Consider the following 21,803-nt stretch of genomic DNA (forward strand, 5'->3'; position numbering starts at 1 on the left):
GGGCTCCCCCAAAGGCATGTGTGTATCTGAGAACACGGGTGACTTTCCGCCTCATAACCGGAATCCACCTTCTCACCCCACAGAACAGCACAGACTGGTGGTTGAGGGCATGGCCTTCGGGGTCTGACCGTACCGGGGTGTCTGCAGAGCCCGGGCCCCCTTCTCTGACATCTTCTCCCTACCCCCACAAGGAGAAGACAGGCCCTCGTAGGCCCCACTGGGCAGGAAGGCTGTGGACTTTTGCTAAGCCTGCATGAACCGCCCGGGGCAGGCGCCCGGACCGATCGGTCCCGCCCCAGCCACCAGGAAGGCCAGGCTTGTTTGGCCCGCGACCAGACAGAAAGAGAAACAAATCAGGAGTGCATGTGGCCCAGACAGCCGGTACCAGTCTTGGTTCCTGTTGGCTTTCAGGACCCCTGGGAACTGGCAGAGGGCCCCGTGTCCTCCCAACGAACACCCTCATTTACCTCATGCAGCTCCAAGTGCATTCTGACCCTGACAACTTGAACAGACCCCAACTGTCACGGGAGAGGGCCTCATCTCCCCACGGTTGAGTCTCCTCATCTAGAAAATGGATGGAGCCAATGAGACTAAGACACACACACACGGAGGCTTCTAGAAGCAGCCACCGAGAGCGCTTGTGTACAACATCTGGCGCGGGGTTGGCTGCTGCTTGGTAAACAGCAGCCGGTCGTCACCGGGCCCGGGCCTGACACCCTGGCAACAGCTCGGAGTGGGTGCTGGATGAACAAAGGGCAAACAAAGTGACCAGCTCCAGCCAGAGGCTCACGGAGCACTTGCTCCCAACTAGCTGCCCCCACCTGTCCGCTGCCACCCGGCTCAGAAATACCGGTTACACACACTCCCACTGGCCCGTAGGCAAATATTTACCCAGGGCTGGGCTCCTGAGGGCGCTGAAGTGAGGACCTGGGGACAAGTGAGCACCAAGAGAGTGGCCGAGAAAGCAGGCTCGGGGGCGAGGAGGTGGAGGAACCCAGCCCGGGCTGACTGCCTCCCACTCAGGGGTGGCTGTGGCCCTGGGGGCGGTGCAGCTGTCTCACAGCTCTGCCACGGAGAGTCAAGTGCACCGGAGGGAAAGCCCTCAGCCCGGTGCCCCAGGCAGGACTGCTGGCTACTGAGGGGCTGAAGGAGCCGGGCCCCCAGGGTGGCTTCCGGGCTTCCCTCGGACTAGCCAGGTGAGCTGGCCTGAGGCTGTGCATCTCAGGGTCCCCCCTTCATCTGTACAATGGCACAGTGATTCTTCCTACCTCCTGGGATGGGAGAAGGACAGAAGGAGCTACAGCGTCCTGTGGCCGCTTAGCGCCCCACCAGCACCCTCTGGGACTGCACGGCTCCTACTCAGTCCGCTTTTTGTAAGGGTTCGCACAGACCTCTTCAAGAGAACACCGACGTCCACTCTCTAACTCCCAGGGGGCCGGGCGGACCTCACACTTCTCAAGGCACCTCTGCCCCAGCCCTGCACGCTGTCAGCAGAGCCAGATGTTGGGCAGTGTGACAAGACTCTAAAGTGTCAAGGGCGAGGGCTGTATCCTCTCTATCTGCCACAGAGCAGAGCACAGGGCCAAGCATCTGTGTGCTCAGCCACCTGGGGGCATGCTGGGCTTTGAGCCAGGTGGTCCTGGGGCTCAGGCCTACCTCCGACAAGTACTGAATACTGGACTCCTCTCCCCACCCCCCTTTCGAAAAAACTTTTTAAGTAAGCTCTCCACCCAACACGGGGCTCAAACTCACGACCCCGAGATCAGGAGTCACATGCTCTACCAAATGGGTCAGCCAGGCATCCCGCCGTTTCTTCCTCTTAATCCCACCTGCCTCGAGGTGCCCACGAGACACTCAAGGGTGCGTGCGTGTCTCAGCAGTAACTCCACAGATCCTTCGCCCAACACCTGCCCTGGGCCCCACTCCGTGTGGAGTGATGCTGGACACGGCACCCCAAACAGCTCTCATCCCTATCCACACAGGGATCCCAGGCCAGGAGGGGAGAGAGACCCATCTCCGGACGGTAATGGCAATGACCCAGAGTGGGCAGGGCTGGGGCCGAGGAGCCTGGGAGAGCGCCTGGCCCCATCTAGGGGTCAGAGAGGGCTTCTTGGAGGAGGGGCTACCCAACACCACTAATCACCCACGCACAGGGACCGGGTCGCCTTCACCACTGCACTTGGCACATGGCAGGTGCTCCATAGGTACCTGCTGAAGGAAAGACAGCGGGGAAGGAGAGCCTGGAAGAATGAGCAGGAGCTAGCCAAGCACCGGAGGGAAGAGCCACCGGGGAGTTGGCCAGGACATACGAAGCTGCAAGCAGCAATTCCACTCCTAGGTCTTCACCCTAGACAAATTCTTGCTCGCAACCCCGGTGTTACGTACCAGGAAGGTCACAGCTGCGCCAGTCTGTCATACCAAAAAGCAGCCACAGCTCGACCGTCCACCAACACCACAATGGACAACCTAAGGCATGGTCACACAATGGAAGATTCTAGAGCACCTACATGGATAAAACAGGGAAATATAACGTCGGGAGTAAAATCAAGACCCAGGAGTCCACCCACAACACAGCGCCGTTTTTATAAAACTCAAAAAAACAAGCAAAACTAAAGACCATACTTTTCAGCGCACGCACACACACACACAACTTGAAAAAGGGGGCTCCCGGGGCGCCTGGGTGGCGCAGTCGGTTAAGCCTCCGACTTCAGCCAGGTCACGATCTCGCGGTCTGTGAGTTCGAGCCCCGCGTCAGGCTCTGGGCTGATGGCTCGGAGCCTGGAGCCTGTTTCCGATTCTGTGTCTCCCTCTCTCTCTGCCCCTCCCCCGTTCATGCTCTGTCTCTCTCTGTCCCAAAAATAAATTAAAAACGTTGAAAAAAAAAATTTAAAAAAAAAAAAAAAAAAAAAAAAAAAAAAAAAAAAAAGAAAAAGGGGGCTCCTGGCTGGCTCAGTCCGAGGAGCACGTGACTCCTGATCTTGGGGTCTGAAGTTCGAGCACCACGCTGGGTGTAGAGATTACTTAAAAGTAAAATCGTGCAGCGCCTGGGTGGCTCAGTCAGTTAAGTATCTGACTCTTGATTTTGGCTCAGGTCATGACCTCACAGTTTGTGGGATTGAGCCCCGCATCAGGCTCTGCGCTGACAGAGTGGAGCTTGCTTGGGATTCTCTCTCCCCCCATCCCCCTCTCTCAAAATAAATAAATAAATCAAACAAAATTAAATAAATAAAATCTTAAAAGAAAAACAACCCCACAAGGCATGACAGTCATAACATTCAGACACTCAGAACACAAGTCTCCGAGCTCTGGGGCTCCACCCTCCCACCCAGAAGTAGAGGTGAGTTAATAGCCATGTTCTCATCCCCAAATTGGGAGGTAGGCTCAGAGGTCCTCATTACAATTACATTTCAACTTAGGTGTCTGTTACACATATAGTTCATATGCCCGGAAAAAAATTTAATAACGATAATTTAAAAACCAGAGAGAGGGAGAAGAGCACTGCAGCAGAGGGAACAGCTTGTGCAAACACTCTGTGGAGACAGAGCTGATGGTGCCTCTGGGGAACTGAAGGTCATTGTCAGGGTCAAATGAAGCACACGGGTAAGGGACCCAGGAGAGGGCCGGGGGCAGCGACGTGCTTGAGAAAGGTCTGTGAGTCACTCAGTGGCTCACGGCTTCTCATCACTGCCACCCACTGAAATCCCAGGTAGGCGATGGGGCACACTTGGTGAAGGTGGCCTGTAAGAAAGTGGGTGCCCATCAGGGGACAGCCAGTCCTGCCAGGACCAAGCGGGCTATTTCAGGCTGCTTGCCTCAGGCTTCCGGTCAGGGGTACCAGATGGCCAGCTGGATTTGGAGGCACTGGGGGAGTTTTAGTTCAGAATTAAAATCAAGTTACTGTGAGCTGTTTACTGGTCCAGCAAAGGCTCCGGGGATGGAAACTGGGTGCCTGGAACTTCTCAGCGCCCATCCTGAGTTGTCCATGTGCGGAAGGTGAACAACACCACAACCTTCGTGAGGTCTGTTTGGGAACTAAAGGGTATATTTATTCCTTGATCCTCTACCAAATGACCTAGGCTGGGCAGACAACGGAGAACAAAACATTTTGATCCCTGCCCTCGGGGAGTAATTGCTAGGAGGACAAATACACATACAATTAAAAACAGCAAGTTATGGGGCGCCTGGGTAGCTCAGTCAGCTAAGCTTCTGACTCTTGGGTTCGGCTCAGGTCATGATCTCATGGTTTGCGAGTTCAAGCCCCACATGGGGCTCTGTGTTGACAGTGTGGAGCCTGCTGGGGATTCTCTCTCTCTCCTTCGCTCTCTCTCTGCCCCTCCCCCACGTGTGTGTATGTGTGTGTGTGTGCACACGCGTGCATGCGCTCTCTCTCTCTCTCTCAAAATAAATAAACTTAAAAAAACCCCAACAAGTGATTGGGGGGAAAAATCACTCCTATAGGAAAAACAGGGGCATATAAACTTAGACAGGAGGGCGTAGTTAGGAAAGACCTGTAAGAGAGAAGAACATGTAAGCTGAAACCTACAAGATGAGTAAGAGTCAGAAATTCATTCATTCCTTCAAATATCCCTCTCGTGTCTATTCCGGGTGGGCCTGGCCCTATTCCAGATGCCGGGGCTGCCTGCCATGGTGAACACCCCCATCAAACAATCCCTTCCCCAAGCCGCTTATACTGCAGCTGGGGGGGGGGGCACAAGACAGTAGTAGATGTAAAGCAGCAGTAAGCACACGAAAGTTGGGGAAAGCCTCCCAGGCAGAGGAAAGAGGCAGCGAAACCCAGGGATCGGGGGGGGGGGGGGGGGGGCAGCAGGAGATGAGGCAGGAGACGTGAGCGGGAAGCACAGTCCGCAGGGCCAGGAAATGTGAGTCTACAGGGAGCGGGGAGCTGCTCAGGGCTGATGGCATATGATAAAGGGGACCCTCACGCGCGGAGTGCCGACCACCGCAGGAGCTGGAGTCTGGGCTTCTGGGACTTGTCGAGCCTCTGCCAGCTGCGGCAGAGTGGATGTGCCCAGGGACCGAGGCGGGGCCGCTCTGCCTTCTGCCACCTTCTGCAAAGGAGTGCGACCTCAGGAAGCCACTGATGGCCCAAGTCACAAAGTGAGGCTTCACCAGGTCTGTCGGCCCGGTGCTCGGCAAACAGTGGCTGTAGTTGTGTTTGCAGGGGACCCTCCCTACGACCTACTGTTGCTCCGCCCAGGCCTGGCTGCCACTAAAGTGCCCTCCGCTGACGCCGCACTGCTGCCAGGACCCAGGCTGATACCGCCTCATCTGCTCTTGGACTTGGCCGCCAGAACCCCTCCACCTGGAGCTGCTCCGGCTGGGATGGGTGCCCTGCTATGCAGATCCAGTGAAATAGCAAGGGAGAAAATGATTCTTTTTTGAGAGAGAGAGAGAGAGCGCTCACGTGTACAAACGGGGAAGGGGGGAGGGAGAGAGAGAGACAGAAAGAGAGAGAGAGGGAGGGAGAGAGAGAGACAATCGAGCAGGCTCCATGCCCATGCAGGGGCTCGATCTCATGACCTGTGAGATCATGACCTGAGCTGAAATCAAGAGTCAGATGCTTAACTGACTAAGCCACCCAGATACCCCAAAAATGATTTTTTTAAGAAGGAAAGAGGGGTGCCTGACTGGTTCAGTCGGTGGAACATGCAACTCTTGATCTCAGGGTTTTAAGTTTGAGCCCCATGTTGGCTATAGAGACTACTTAAAAAGAAAATCTTTAGGGGCGCTTGATGGCTCAATCGGTTAACTGTTCGACCTTGGCTCAGGACGTGCTCTCACAGTTTGTGAGTTCGAGCCCCACACCCGGCTCTCTGCTGTCAGCGCAAAGCCCACTTCGGATCCTCTCTCTCTCTCCCTCTGCCTTGTGCTTTCTCTCTCTCTCAAAAATAAACAAACATTAGAAAATAAATAAATAAATAAAATCTTTAAAAAGAGAGAGAGAGGGAAAGAGGTGTCCTGCTCCACTCCCCAGCCTTCCCAGCAAGGCAAATGCTACGTGAGGAAAAATATACCAGTACAATGAAACTCCAAAGAGCCAGTATTTTCAATAGGGAAGGAGTCCTTACAAAAGGTCCCGGAAACAAAAATGGGAAAGAGCATGAAGGAGGAATTTTATGTGGTTAACGATAAACAGGTTAACTACCAAAAGAACGCTCATTAAAACAAGACACCATCCTGGTATGAAGATACCCAAATGCAAATACTGTTCCTTCACGCATCCAAAAAAGACAATCAAGAGATAAAACCAAGTCCTGTCTCTCAGGGCTTGCAGTCCCAGGCGGGCCCGGATGGTACACCTCATCTAGGGTTTCAAAGGTTCCTACCCTCTGACCTGGTAAAACCACCTTCTAAGAATTTCTTCTGAGAAAGCTCCCCGTAAGGAACATAAAGATTTATGGACGAGGATGAACATCGCTGCATTATTTATGCTACTGAAAATGGGAAAGGACCCAAATGCTCAGCAATGTGGAAATGGCTAGAAGCAATTACAGTGGCCCGATGATGTATTTTAATCATGCTTTTTAAAAAATGGGAAAATGAAGTGAAAACACAGGATATTCAACCGTACAGAGTATCCTCCCAGTTTTATTTTTATCTTATCTGTGGCAGCGCATCTAGTCATAGAAAAGAGATGGAAAGGAAATGCTCTGGCATTTAATGTTGAAAACATTCCAGGTGGTGCAAATCATTTCTCCGGTAAGAGTCTTGCATCTAGAATATGCACAGAACTCGTACAACTCGATAATAAAAAGACAGACAATCCAATTTTAAAACATGCAAAGGATCTGAACAGACGTATCTCCCAAGAAGACACACAAGTGCCTGATGAGCACGTGAAAGGATGTTCAACTTCATGAGCCATGAGGGAAATGCAAATCAAAACCACAATGAGATACCACTTCACGCCCTCTAGGGTGGCTTCAATCAAAAGGACAGACACTGGGGCGCCGGGCTGGCTTGGTCAGTGGAGCATGTGACTCTTGATCTCAGGGTCATGGAGTTTGAGCCCCATGTTGGAAATAGAGTTTACTTAAAAAAAAAAAAAAAAAAAAAAAAAGACCGACATTAACCACCAGCTGGAGGAATCCGAACCTTCATACACTGTGGAGGGGAAAGTCAAGGGTGGCAGTTGCTCAAATGGTTAAACAGAGTCGCCACGTGACCCAGCAATTTCATTCCCGGAGAAATGAAGCCATACGTGCACACAAAAACTTGTACCTTAACATCCACAGCAGCGTTGTTACTCGTCATAGCCAGAAAGTGGAAACAACCCAAATGTACACCAACAGATGAAAAGATAAAGAAAACGTGATACAGCCACACAATGGAACATTCTCTAGCAACAATGAGGAATGAAGTTCTGGCACATGCCACAAAGTGGGTGAACTCTGAAAACATTATGCTAAGTGAAAAAGTCAGACACAAAAGGCTGCACAGTGCACAAATCCATTTATATGAAATGTCCAGAATCTAAACAGACAGAAAACAGATCGGCAGGTGCCTGAGTTGGGGGAGGGGTGATGGCCAAGGGGTGAGGGTTTCTACAGGGGTGATGAAATGTTCTAAAATCGACTGTGCTGATAGATGTACAAGTCTGTGAAAAACTGAAATCCAATGAACTATACACTTTAAATGGGTGAAATATGTGTGAACTACATCTCAAGAGAGCTGTTAAAAAATTTCCAGATGGTGAAATTAACGAGTGATTTTTTTATTTTCTTCATTAGACTTCCCAAGGTTTTTGTTTGTTTGTTTAAATGTTTATTTATTTTTCAGACAGAGAGAGACAGAGCGTGAGTGGGGGAGGGGCAGAGAGAGAGGGAGACACAGAATCCGAAACAGGCTCCAGGCCCTGAGCTGTCAGCACAGAGCCCGACGCGGGGCTCGAACTCACGGGCTGTGAGATCATGACCTGAGCCGAAGTCGGATGCTTAACCGACTGAGCCACCCAGGCGCCCGTTTGTTTGTTTTTAACAATGAACATATCTTAATTTTAAAGTCAGGAGAGCAAGGGGCATCCCTGGGTAGCTCAATTGGTTGAGCATCCAACTCTTGATTTTGGTTCATGGTTTGGGAGATTGAACCCCTTGTCAGGCTTTGCGTGGACAGCACAGAGCCTGCTTGGGATTCTCTCTCTCTCTCTCTCTCTCCCTCTGCCCCACCCCACTCACCCATGTATTCTCTCACAAAAATAAGTAAGTAAACATTAAAGAAATTCTTTTTGGGGCGCCTGAGTGGTTCAGTTGGTTAAGCACCCAACTTCGGCTCAAGTCATGATCTCACAGTTCACGAGTTCGAGCCCTGCGTTGGGCTCTGCGCTGACAGCTCAGAGCCTGGAGCCTGCTTCAGATCCTATGTCTCCCTCTCTCTCTGCCCCTCCCCTGCTCATACTCTGTCTCTCTCAAAAATAAATAAACATTAAAAAAAACTTTTTTAGTGACAAAAATTTGTGTTTCAAGTCAGGAGATCAAGGTAGCGATCCTGTCCTTAGTGACAACTATCATCAGCCTCCAGGGTGACTGCACACCCCTCTCCCCCACTCCCCTCACCAGCTCCGTGAGGGAAGAGGAGAAAACCAAGACCCTAGCCGCCAACAAGCTCTTTGGGCTCCACGCTGGGCTGGAGTTGTTGTCTCCATTTTCCCAGAGCACAAACCCTTTCTGTAAATAACAACTTCACACAGCCAGTTGGGAGAACCCAGGTGCCAAGGCAGGTCTCCCTGACCACCCCCCAGGATGGGTCACTCTGCCCCTCGAAGCTACAGAGGTGGCCGAGGAGAGCAGCAGGAGCCCTGTCCTGCGTTCCAGGCCACTTCTCTCTGGCCTGCTGCCTCGTCGGTAAAACAAGGAGGTTACCTACCCCTCCACCTCCAAGAATCTATACTCTGGCCATGGGGAAGGGGCCTGCACTAGCCCTGGATCCTCTTGGCTGGGTGGTCAGTGAGGACAAGCATCTGGACCCGACAGCTGGTGGTGGCTAAGTCAGAGGCCCCGCCTTCAGATGCCTGCTGCTCCCGCCAGGCTCCTGGCCGAGGACGTCTTCCCCCAGGACCGGACAGGATCGGGCTCTGTCAGACATGGTAACTCTAAATAGGGCTCCACAGAGAGCGTCATCTCTGGGCTCTCCCCATACCCACTGCCCACCCCCACCCCCCAACCCCGTCCTAATGTTATGACACTCCCTGAGCATCTGCTCTGTGCCCGAGACATCCCAGTAATGGGGACGGTCCTGGCCCGGCCAGGGCTCACGGTCCACTGGGGAAGACAGACCTGTCACCAGATAGGGACCGCCCCGAGCGGGCAGAGCTGAGACAGGGAGCCCACAAAAACTGAGCACTGCAGATCCTGAGGGCTGAGCCCAGGCCCGGCAAGGAAGGAGGCTCCCCGGGGGAACGTAGCTTTTCCCGGTACTCTGATCAAAGTGGGGAGAGCTGGGTCAGGAAGCAAGGACTCCACCCGGGGGAAGAAGGGAGTTACAAAATAAGTGAGACGGAGCAAAGACAGGGAGGAGGGAGGCCTGAGTGGGTGGCCGCACACCACTGACACCCTCCACCTCCTGCTGTAACACCCTGTTGTTGCGGGGACAGGGGATCGGGTCACCTGCCACAAGGTGGAAAGGCAGATCAGCTACCAGCACCTGGGCTGTCCCATGATGGGGAGGAGGTCCTGGAACCTATTTAGTTCTCTAAATGGTGGGTGTGATCTATGCAGAGAGATGGGGAAACACACGCAGTGGGAAAGGACCTCAGACACCATCTTGATGCACAGAGAGGGCAGTGCCTCGACCTATAACACACAGCAAGTCAACAGCAAATATGGCTTCTCCTGTGCTCTACCAGGCTGGCTAGCTTTGGGGTCCGCCAGACTTGGCAAGGGGACACTAGGGGCAGACTTGGGGCCCTCCCTTCTTCACACTTCCTTTTCTGGACCTGGGCTACATGAGGGCAGGGCCTGTCTGGTACCCAAGGCCCCGCATCGCATATTGCTTTCATTTTCACCTGCCACATAAGCTCCTGCTCAGAGCCCGCACAGTGCCACACGGTGTGGGCACCGCGGGACACAGTGGCACCGAACCAGACCCATCCCGCCTCATGATCCTTACAGTCTAAGAGGCAAGAGAAAATCTCAGGAGGCCTACAGATGCACAGATCGCTGACCACCTCACAGGGGATTTAGAGGGCCAGGAAGGAAGAGTCTGCTGGTACCTGAAGGACAAACCGGAACGGTGACAGCAAGGCCAGCATTCCGGGACGGGATATGGGGAGCTCCTGGCACATTCTAGGACTCAAAGAAAGCCACCACACTTGAACCCAGGGAGAACGTGGGCCGGGGTGATCACAGCCGTGGTCAGCGAGGGTGGCTAGTGCAGGGACTCTGGACTGGGGGTTGCGGGTCACAGGGCAGGATTTGAAGCGAGAGTGGAACAAGCACGAGGGAGCAGGGGCGGCAGTCAGGACCCGTCCGCCTGGCACCCGGGAGGTGAAGTAAGTGTGTGCCCGCAAGGAATAAATACATGGGAGCGTGAACAAATGATGCCTCAGTAAATGCCTTCTTCCCTTCCCTGCTCTCTCCACGGCCCCCGACTTTCCCAGGCCGCGGGGACTGGGTCTTGAGGGTTCCAAGGCATCCAGAGTGGGACACTCATTAGCAGACCCGCTTTGCCCTGAGTCCCTAGGGAAAGTGCCTGGGTGTGTCGGCGGTTTGCCTCCTCTGGGGAGCCGGATGGACAAGGTGTGGTCCCTCATGGAGCGTCCGGGTCCAGTGCGGGGAGATGGGCCCAAACAGATAACGACAGCATGAGGGGGCATCACGGGAACCTGGGCGGGTCCCTGGGCAGCAGCACTGCCTGGGGACCAAGGAGGTGATGTGGGAGCCAGCTCGGGGAGGATGAGCGGGAGCCGGGCAGGAAAGGCAGGGGACTGGCTTAGGGCGCCCTGTGCAGAGGGGGGTGGCGTCTCTGGGTCAGGAGGGAGGGTCTCCCGCCAGGCTCGGAGGTGGGGACTCGACCCTGTGGTGGTGAAGGGGCCCTCAGAGGCTTTTTGGAAACACAGCGGAGGGTGGGAACCATCCCTTCTAGTTTGAACGCGGCTCCCCCCATCCCCCGAGCCCCGGCTTTCTGCTTCTGGCTGCTGCGGAGATTAAATGAGCAGACGCACACGAAGCGCTGAGGCCCGGTAAGGGCTCCACGAAAGCGGGCTGTGCTGACCGCCACGGCCGCCATCATCCGGAGGCGTGACCCCCTCTGCAGGGTCACTTCCCCGGTGTCTGCCCTCAGCCCCCCCCCCCCCCCCCCCCCCCCCCCCCGGCAGCCCCTCCCAGACGCCCTGCTGCTTCGAGAAACAGCAGGGAGCTCAGCTGGGAAGGCACTCTGCCCAGGACGGGGGCAGCTCTGCCGCGACATGGTTGACGACAGCCGGCGGGAGACGAGAACTGGAGAGACGCGGGGGTGGGCGTGAAGGTGGCACACGAGCCTGACCCCAGCGGGTTCCCAGAGGGGGCTGCCCACCCACCCCAGGAGCACCAGCTGGGATCCGACGAGACCCTCCAGGGAGCGTCAGACAGCAGGGCTCTCAACCCGGGCTTCTGCTGGAAAGGAAGAGGGCGTCAGGCAAGTCACATGAGCTGTCACACGAGTGGCTGTCAGCAGCCGCTTCCAAACCACCCCCCCAACCTGAGGCAACGGCTCTGCACCAGCTGCAGCGTAAGCAAGGGGGTGAGAGTAGCTTCAGAGTGCCTACTGTGCACCTCCGTCCACCACCATCGGACGTGAGGGCCTGAGGAGAGACAGGAGGCGCAAAGGCTTCTGCGGACGGCGAGGGGAGCCGAACGGATTCAGGCCCTGCCTTTGTGGAATCTGTATTCCAAGTAGGGGGAAATACAATCAGAGCACGATGGGGTCCGTAGGTGCTTTGGGCACTCACCCTCCGAAACCCCTCCTGGAACTGGGACCCCCCTCCGTCTCTCCCACGCTAACTCCAGCCCCGGAGACCCACCCGGGCTCAGCCACGGAGGGCTGCCCCAAATCTAGCCCAGTCGCCATCGGTGCCGCAGGCCTCCCTGACACGAGCGGCATCCAGGGTCAGCATGGGCAGTGCCAGCGTCTGCCAGGGAGCGGTGACGTCCAGGACGTCAGGCACTCTCGCCAGATCTGCCTGACGCTGGGATGTGCTCCCGGCTTCGAAGGCCCGAGGGCTGGCTCTGTTCCCAGGAGTCTGAAAGCTTTGAAATAGACTCGTCTGCCAAAAGGGCTTCACAAACGGGGACAGCGCGGCACAGGGATGTTTCGGGACGTGCCCACATTCACACGGGTGAACCCACACCTGGGCCTGTGCCATCTAGCGGGGGAGGTGGGGCTATCATCTTGCTCTTAGAGATGAGGGAACCAGGGCAGGCTCCCAGCAGGGGCATGACCTCATTCAACTTCGGCAGATCCTCACGGAGTGCCTGTAATAGCTGGTCACCCTTCCAGTCGCTTTCCAAGTATGGAATAATCTGATCCTCAGGCCCCAGACAAATGAGGATACTGAGGCAGAGAACTCGAGGGATTCGCCTAGGGGCAGAGCTGGACTGGCACCAGGGGGCTCCGGAGCCCGAGACCTGGGCGCCTCTCCTGTTGCTACCATTACACGTTTTGGGGAATGAGGCCCACAGAGGACTCCATGGTCTCCTACTGGAAACCCTCAGGCCAGATGTGGATTCTGGATTCAGAGATGTCCTGGGTTTTATTGTTTTAAGTTTATTTATTTTGAAAGACAGAGAGCAAGTGGGGGAGGGGCAGAGAGAGAGAGAGAGAGAGAGAGAGAGAGAGAGAAAGAGAGAAAGAGAAAGAGAGAATCCCAGGCAGTGCAGAGCACAATGCAGGGCTCGAATTCATGAACCGTGAGATCACGACTCAGTCATGAGATCATGACCTGAGCCAAAGTCAGACGCTCAACTAACTGAGCCACCCAGACACCCCTGGATTTTATAAGAGGGCCAGGACAGCTATATTATGCTAAGACCCCAGCAAGGTCTGGGACAGTTTTTAGAGCTTGCCGGATCTGGGAAATGTGGGGTCTAAACAGACCATGCAGGTGAAGCCACCTGGGGGAGGCGGTACGGGAATCTGACCGCACAGCCTACACGCTGCCCACCTCCCCTGCCAAGGGCAGGATGAACTGACTGGAGGTGTGGGCAGGGGCTCAGATCCAAGGAAAGAATGTGGGGGGGGGGGGGGGCCTGTCACCTTAGAAGGGTCACAGATAACACTGGCAATAGTAAAACCTTCGGGTAGGGGGGCGGGGAAAGTTCAGATAAAGCCAATGAGTAAATCAAAGAAGTCAAATATCAGCTATCATCCAATGCAGGACCACACGAAGCTAAGCGCCTACAGGTTCCTGACCCCGTGGTCACCTTCCTGGTCTCTAAGCCTCAGTCTCACCCACCTCACACCACCCAGAAGGTTCTGTTAAAAATACCAGGCATGGGGCGCCTGGGTGGCTCAGTCGGTTAAGCGGCCGACTTCGGCTCAGGTCACGATCTTGCAGTCCGTGAGTTCGAGCCCCGCGTCGGGCTCTGTGCTGACAGCTCGGAGCCTGGAGCCTGTTACCGATTCTGTGTCTCCCTCTCTCTGACCCTCCCCCGTTCATGCTCTGTCTCTCTCTGTCTCAAAAATAAATAAACGTTAAAAAATTTTTAAAAAATAAATAAATAAAAATAAAAAAATAAAAATACCAGGCATGCCCCTTCTTAAAACCCTCCACTGGCTCTGGGCAGCCCTGAGGCTAACAGGGCCTGTGAGGCCCCAGCTAGCTGGGTGCTCTTTCCTGCCTCCTCCACCTCGCCTCTGACCCTCCTGCCTCCACCTCCCGGAAGACCGGCTTCTTTTTCCTTTCCTCAGATGCACCTCCCCCACTCTGCCCCCAACCCCTGCCGCCGCATACTTCCAACTGCTGCCCACCCGACCAACTCCTGGGATTTCTGGGCCTCCGATGGCGCCGACTCCGGGAAGCCCCCCTTGCCCGCCTGCCTGCCCAAGTAGACCTATGAGCTCTTCCTAATCAGAGTCCCGGGCACCCTGGTTTGATGAGAATTGTTTTCTGTGTGTCTCTCTTACTCGGCTATGACCTCCATGGAGGCAGGGACTGGGCCCGTCTCATTCCCCGACCTCGAACACCTGGCACGGCCATGCCATGCTAAGTGAGTGGCGGCTGGCCGTGGGGGAACCGGGTCACACGTTCAGCCAGGAGGTCCCGCGCACCTACCAGGTACCGGACACCGCGCAGCACAGCAAGAACTCGGGCCAAGGGTCAGAACAACGAGGACCTAATGCGGAGGGCAGGGGAGCGGCAGAGACCTCCCGGGGCTGTGGAGCTGTCCAAGAAACACAGCAAACCCGCATCCCCGAGATGCCAACTGGGCCGGGCCCTTTACTCCGTCGCTTTCTCATCCCGGCCACAATGATGCACAGCTGGAAGTGTCCTCTCCACTTCGTAAAGGGTTATGGGTTGCAAGTGAAGAAACCAGGCAGCACGCTGAACTGAATGCGGCAACTTGCGGAAGTCCAGGCAGCCAGGAGACAGAGGTAAGAGCAGGGGACTGCCTGGTTTGGATCCGGCTCACCCATTTACTGGCTCTGTGAGCTCAGGTAAGCCCCATCACTTCCCTGCGCCTCTATTTCCTCATCTACAAATTGGGAGAACAGCACCTACCCCCTGGGGTGGTCGTGCGATTGAACTGAGACAATACGTGTAGCCCAGTGGTGAGCACACGGAAGGCAAGCAGTCGTGACGATTAAGGTCATCCAAGAGCAGGGATTTCAACCCAGGCTCCTCTACGCTCCACTGCAGCAGGCTGCCCTTCCCAGCTCGAATTTCTGCTGTCACCGCAAGCCAGACGCTTCCATTTGCTCCAAACAAGCTTACCAGGTCAACCCCAGCCACCCCTGAACGGAGGGCTGGAAGGCAGTCTTGGGATCGAGTGTTGCGTTGGCTCAGCCCTGAGCAGGACAGCCAAACCTGGCTGTCACAACCACCTGGGGAGCTTTCTAGAAACACAGATTCCTGGCCCCCATTTCCAGAGGCTGCCTTAGTTACAGCCAGTCCAGCCCGGGGGATCTGGCTGCACATTTCTTAACTTTCGGAGCATCAGACCGAGGAGAGCCACGCGTGCCGCGCTCCCAGAAGCACGCCCACGTGCACCGCCACTGACTCACTCACCGACTATTTACTGCCTCCTGCCCGCTAGGTTTGCGTGATCCTTCTGGGGGCTCGTGATGGGTGCCAAAGCCAGCCTGCAGATCTCTGGGGAAGAGCCCCCGGCACAGACCGGATTAACTACCCCAAAAAGCTTTCTCCCAAACACCACCACCGGCTGAGATGTGAGGCTAACCTCACTCCTCTGACATTCATCCAGTGCCCAGGCCCTCTTGAGCGCCAGGCTGAGGTCACAGAGGTGACACGCACACAGTCTGTGCCCTTGAAGAGGGAAATACGATGCGAACACAAATAAAGAGTTGGAGGTGGAAAGAATGAGGGCGGCCCGCCTGAGTTTGAGGATGCAAAGGGCCCGGCCCAGCAGAGCGGCACTCCCAACACACTGCCGGAGGCGGGCAGAGGGCTGGGGGCTGGGGTCCATGCCTCACACGGGACTAAGGCCCGGGGAGGAGCCGTAAGTTGTCCAAAGTCAGCAGCCGGTATCTGGAGAGGCTAGCACTTCGAGTCTAGAATCTGGGTTCTATTGCCTCTTTTCAGGCTGGTGAGAAAAACGTGTTGATTTAGTTTCAGCTCAGAGAGGTTGGGCAACCTGCCCACGGTCACCCAGCTTGTAACAGATGGGATCAGGCCTGGGGCCTGTGGTCTTTCCCATGCCCGGTCAGGGACAGGGCAGCAGGTTTTGCCCGGGGAGTGGGGGGAGAGACCAGGGAGAAAGACGAGTGCAAATACACAACAGACACAGGAAGCGCGCTGACGGTGAGGCGTTAGGTGGGGCTGCAGGACTGGCACTGACAGGAAAAATGAGGGAGACATGGGATGAGCATTCACTATGGACTCTGTTATCTTACTTAATCCTCACGATCACCCTATGAGGAGGTACTATTGTCAGCTGCATTTTACAGACAGAAAAATCGAGAGAGCACAATTGTCCAAAGTCACACGGCACATCGCCCAAAGTCACACGGCAGACGATGTGCCAGGGCCGGCAGTAGGAGGTGAAGTTGGGCCCGGATGGAAATCCGGGCAAAGGCCCCAAAAGCTGCCCCCCACGACCCCATTCCCTACTCTCCAGCAACACCACCACTTGTGCTAACGCGAGCTGAGTCCTTTTTTTCAAAGTTCATTTTTTTTAGTCATCTCTACACCCAGTGTGGGACTTGAACTCATGACCTCGAGATTAAGAGTCACATGCTCCACCAAATGAGCCAGCCGGGCGCCCCTTGAGCTGAGTCTTTTGAGCTGATTCTTTTAACGGAGGGCCTCTTCCTACCACTGACAGGTGCATTTCTACCTGCCAAACCAGTTTCAAGGACTAAATCTACAGCACAGGTTTCAATGAGAGCACCCAGTGAAGCATTTCCACCCCCTCTGATCCCCATTTGAGAACACCATCGCCACTGCCCTCACTGCCCCCTCCAGGCCCCAAGCTCAGGTGGCCAGAGGTCGCCTCGTCCTTGGGACCCCCTCACCCTGCAGACACGCCACAGCAGTTCCTGGCGGGCAAAACTCCCCCACCCCCCACCGCGGGACTGAACCTCCTGGGCCAGAGGTCAGGGGGAGGGGAATGGGTTACCGGCAGGCCAGGAGGGAGGGGGGACAAGCCTCCCAGACTGCGGCCGGTGTCACGTGCTCTCCGACACCTGTCTCGCGAAGCCCACACAGCGTTCATGGGACGGGAAGACGAGCCGAGCCTTGGGTCACGCCTGCAGTTTGGTCTACAAGGGTCCCCAGCACAAGTCCCTCAGGAGAGTTGGGACCACGGGGCCTGCCACCGTGGGGTGGGGTGCATCCAGCCAGCCCCTCCTCCACTGGGGCCCCCGTCTACCCCCAGGGAGAATGGAGCCCACAGGTGGCCAGTGTGGCAGCTCTGAGGCGGTCTCTCCCCCTCGGTTTCCACCCTGCCTCCTCCCCAAGCTTCCCGTCCCGACCACCCACGCTGGCCTGTGGAGCAGGCCCCGCCCCACCGGGTTCATCCTATCTGCTCGGACATCCTGGGTGGTCAGCGGGGCAGGGATCACCACTTCACAGATGAGGAAACAAACTCAGCAAGAACAGGGGCCTCGCTGGAGGCCACAGCGCGCTGCCGCCACGGCTGGCCTGCACGTGCACGCTGGCTCCATGGGGCCCGGGTCTGGCCTGGGTCACCCCTTCCAGGATAGCTGCACACATGCTCACCGGGGCTCGTTCAACCACGATCACTGCGTGTCCTCTGAAGGGCCGAGGAAGTGGAAACGAGGACGGACGGCGTCTGCTCTCCCATGTCAGTTGGGGAGAGAGACCACGAGCGTGGAAACGAGCACGTAAGGAAACATCAGACGGCCATTAGTGCACGGAGGGAAATGAGCAGGACCCCAGCACTGGGGGCAGGTGGGTGGGGACACTGCGTGACACGGGAGCCAGGCAAGGCCCCTCTGAGTGCTGGGCTGGGTTGAGCTTCCGTAGGCCTGAGACAACTCCCCCAGTCCAGATCCATCTCATGTCTAGGGATCCCCAACACGTGACCTCTGGCAGGGCCTGATGGGGCTCTCGCCCTCAGGAAGACACCCCCTGAGGCTCCCGCCTGGCTGGGCCACCGCTCCAGTCAGGGCCTGGCTCTCCTCCACCCTAGCTGGAGGCTCGGTGAGGGCCCGGCCCAGCTCTCCCCGTTGAATGGTCACCCTGTACTGGGGCCCCCCCGACTCCCCTAGTTCGGGAGTGCCCCTGCACCTCTCCTGGTTCAGCCAACTTCTCCACCTCTACGACAGAAGAACGGCTTCCGGATGACCTCACTCCCAAATCGGAACTGCCAAGTCCCCTGACCCCTGACCTCAGGGTCACATCACCACAGCAGGCCCCAGAATGACTCCTCCGTCACCCTGCCCACCAGGCCCGCAGCTCAAATGACACCCTCTGTGCTTTCCCACCGCTTACAGACCAAGTCCGACAGATCTCCCGCCCTCCTCTAGGACGGACCAAGTCCTCCCTGCAGCCCCCAGCCAAGACCCTTTGGCCTCCCAACCGGGTAACCCCCTTGGCCCAACCTTCTGTACTGAGTCTCCGCTTCTACGGCCTGGCAAGACTCCACCTTCCCTGGTCCTGGGCCAGGCAGCAACCCGCTGTCCTCCCCAGGCACAGAGGCTAGCCTCCTGCTCCTCAGCATGGCAGGCCTTCCGACTTCCCGTCCTGCGAATCCCACTAACCTCACCAACTGCACCCATGACCCCTCCCTGCTTGGGGACCAAGATCACCCAACTCCGTCACAGCCAGGCCAGGCCCCCACCCCACCCCACCCCACCCCAGCCACGACACACGCGCTCTTCCAGCCCGCACAGATTTCTCAACTTCTCCGTGTCGCTGCCTCTCTCCCTCAGACCCACCGACTCCTCCGGAGAGGGAGTCCTAACCAGTCCCTGCGTCCCTCTTTAAACTGCCAGAAAGGAGGGACTCCCCCAGCCTGTAAGCTGTGGCCACCTCCGCCTAAGCCGGGGAAGACTGATCGGCAACCATCCCCTCAAACTCCTCCCAGCCAGACTCCAAGTGACCCCTCTTTCTTGACGTTCTCCCCTGCCGGGGGAACAGCAGCTGCTATTTATGTGGCCAGAATTTACAAGGACTATTGTATTTAATCCTCACAACTACCCGGCGGTAGAAATTAGCACCTCCATTTGCAGAGCAAAGAACAGGAGGCTCAGGGTGGAAAAACAGCTTGACTCAAAAGCAAACAGCTGGTTACACACAGCTGTTCCTCTTCTGGGAACCTGCACACCAGAAACTGCCCCCGCTGCTCCACCCCGTGCCAACTCTCCCGCCCCCCCCCCCCCCACCATGACCCTGAAGCCCACACAAACTGCCCATCCGCCCTTCTCCTTGCCCCGGGGCCCACACACTCGGCCCACCCTCTCCGCCCCTCTGCTGGCAGCTTGTGAAGCAGAGACATCCAGGCCCCAAGCCCGTGAGCTGACTTCTCCAGACTAGCCCCTCAAGTCACCAATATCACCGGTATCACCCCACATCACCCACGTTGACCGACATCAACTGCAACTTCGTGAAAGCTCATCCTCGCCAATGACCTTTCGTACATCATCATATTTAGTCCTCTCTTAAATGCCCCCGGGGCAGGGGTATTGTCACCCACCTCACAGTCGGAAAACTGAGGCTCCGAAGAGTTAGATAACCAGCGCGAGGTCAGGAAGTGGGTAAAAAGGAGTCAGGATTTGAACGAAGTCCTCAATTCCTCCACCGCACAGACTAGCAACAGTGCCTCCTCTCTCCAGCGGCCAAGTGACCAACTTCTACTGAGCCGGGACCAGGCTGATCCCTCTCTTGGTGGGCTCCACCCTGGCAAGACTGACCGACGTCCCCCGCACAGAAAGACTCAACACTGCCGTTCATCTATGAAGCGACTTTCCGACTTTAGCTCTATACGCAACACACACACTCCTCTTTCCGACACTAATCTGACCTCCAGGGAACCCAGAATCGGCAGACTTGCTCCCTCTCCCAACGTCTCAAGCCAGCAAACTTCTTCCGGCTCCTACTTTCTACCGACCGGCAACTCCAAATCCCTAACTCTTTCTCGAGGCGGGGAGCGGGGAGGAAAATTTTAAAAAGAGACCCTTCTAGAGCCAGGCCCCAAAATTCCTCTGCTCCTTAATGGCTGATCATGTTGTGCTTCACTTTTGGGCGAAAGCAAAGAAGGCATGCAGTGACTTTTCTTCTTCTTAATGCCAAGATCCAACACCTCCTCCGACTATCTCGTCCACCCCCAAAGTGACCACCAACTCTGCTCCTTTTCTGGGAAGCCGTTTAGCTTGACTCCCTTTTCCCAACCCCAGGTTTTACCAACTCCTCCACAGCCACAGTCCCGCTGGTTTATTCTTCCTCCTCACAGCCAAAAAAGTGAGCGGCATGACTACCCCCCCCCCCCCGCCCCGAGGTTTGCAGACTAGCAGCTTAACCTTCTTCCAGCCCTATGGGCCCATCAAACGTCCACCTGCCCTTGGAACGCCAATTTTGACCCCCTCTTCCTCCCCAGACGGCTCTCTTTATCCTTTCGGGCGGGTGGGGAAGTGGGACTATGATCTCAAAGGCTACCGCCCGCCCGATCTCCCTGGCCTCCAAACTTTCTTTGATTGCTTATCATTTTAACTCCTAAAACGACCACCTTCAGCGTCCGCGAGGAGTGCGGCGGGGCATAAACCAGCTACTTTTCACCTTCCCAATCTAACAGCCACCCCGTCTCAAACACCTTGCAGCCCTAAAGTGACGACAGTCTCCTTAAATCATTAGGTGCAACTTCTCGAGCACCGCCTCCATGCCCGACGCTGCCCTGACTCCCGGTCAGCCACGAGCCCGCCCCCGCGCCCCGGCAGTAGCTACCGTGTCTCCAGGGGTCTTTGGGCTCCACCGCTCCGGACACGATATCCTCGTCGGAGGGGAACGTGACGCGCTTGGCCGCAGCCTTGAGGCGCCCGTCGGCGGGGGACGATGCGGGGCTGGGAGACCGGGCCTCGCCGGGGGCCTCCTCGGCGTCGCCGTCCGCGCCCGGCCCGGGCGGCCCCTCCTGCGGCGGGGTCTCCATCGCCGCCGCCGCCGCCTCTTCACGGGGGCCCCGGGGACATGTCCCGGGCCCCGGACTTGTCTCTCCGGGCCCGCCCGCCGTCCCGGGGCATGGGCTCCGCCGCTGCTTCAGGCGCCGCCTCCGTCCTCCCTCCTGGTCGTCGTAGTCGTCGCCGCCGGGAGCTCGAGCGCGCCTCCCCCGAGCCCCGCGCGCGCCTGCTCGTTCGCAGCCGCACTTTCGTTAACAGCCGGGGAGCTCGGCGCGTACTAATGAAAGCAGAAAATCAATTTACGCTATTCGCGGGTAGAGTGGTCTCGCGGGTTGTTGAAGCAGGTAACAAAAGGCAGAAAGAGCCACGGGAAAAAGAAACGTGAGCTGTGAATCTGCAGAGCCGGAACTGCAGAGTACGAGGGGCGGGGCGAGGTGGACGCCGTCTCCCGGAGCAGCGCGCAAGCGCGAATGTGGGCCGCCCCCACGCCGCCACCCTCCTCCAACTAGATAACTAACGTTCAGACTCGCACACATTCGTCACGAGCTCAGGCAACTGTGAGGGGAAGGGAGTTGATAAAAATAACATTTGCGTGGCGGAGCTAGGCCAACTGATAAGGAGAGAGGCAAAGGGACAGAGAACTTGAAAGGAAAGGGACAGAGGCTGTATTGCATATATGAGTACAGGTGATGGATGCTGACAGACGGATCCTCTGCCTGGAGACGAAGCCTTGGCCTCTTTGCTACAGACGCTCTAGCCTTCCATTTGCAGACTGCAGTTTCATCAGTAGCTCTCTGTATTTGGACAGCGTTGCGTGAAATACAACTTAAATTAAAAGACTAAAAGAAATATGAGCCCATGAGGAGTATCATAACCTCTATTAAAAAACAAAAAACCCTGGATGATGGAAGAAATTCCAAAACCAGGAGACGAATCTGCCAACCAAACTACCGGGCGACGGAGCAGGTAGATTACCAAGCCCCGAGGAACCCGCACGAGTTCTAACGCCCCACACACCCCTCCCTCCACACGCACGCGCGCGCGCGCGCGCACACACA

At 56.4% G+C, this 21,803-nt stretch overlaps 1 protein-coding gene across 1 annotated transcript in view; it reads right to left on the reverse strand.

Moving 5' to 3' along the window:
- Positions 1-21,479, reverse strand: part of PPP1R37 (protein phosphatase 1 regulatory subunit 37) — a 41,730-nt gene extending 20,251 nt beyond the window's left edge. Inside the window, exon 1 of the mRNA XM_042969171.1 lies at positions 20,576-21,479. Coding sequence (XP_042825105.1) covers positions 20,576-20,777 — 202 coding nt within the window. The 5' untranslated portion in view covers positions 20,778-21,479. The remainder of the gene's footprint in view (positions 1-20,575) is intronic.
- Positions 21,480-21,803: the final 324 nt, after the last annotated feature.

This window comes from Panthera tigris, chromosome E2 (genome assembly GCF_018350195.1).
Source record: "Panthera tigris isolate Pti1 chromosome E2, P.tigris_Pti1_mat1.1, whole genome shotgun sequence".
NCBI classification, from domain to species: Eukaryota; Metazoa; Chordata; class Mammalia; order Carnivora; family Felidae; genus Panthera; species Panthera tigris.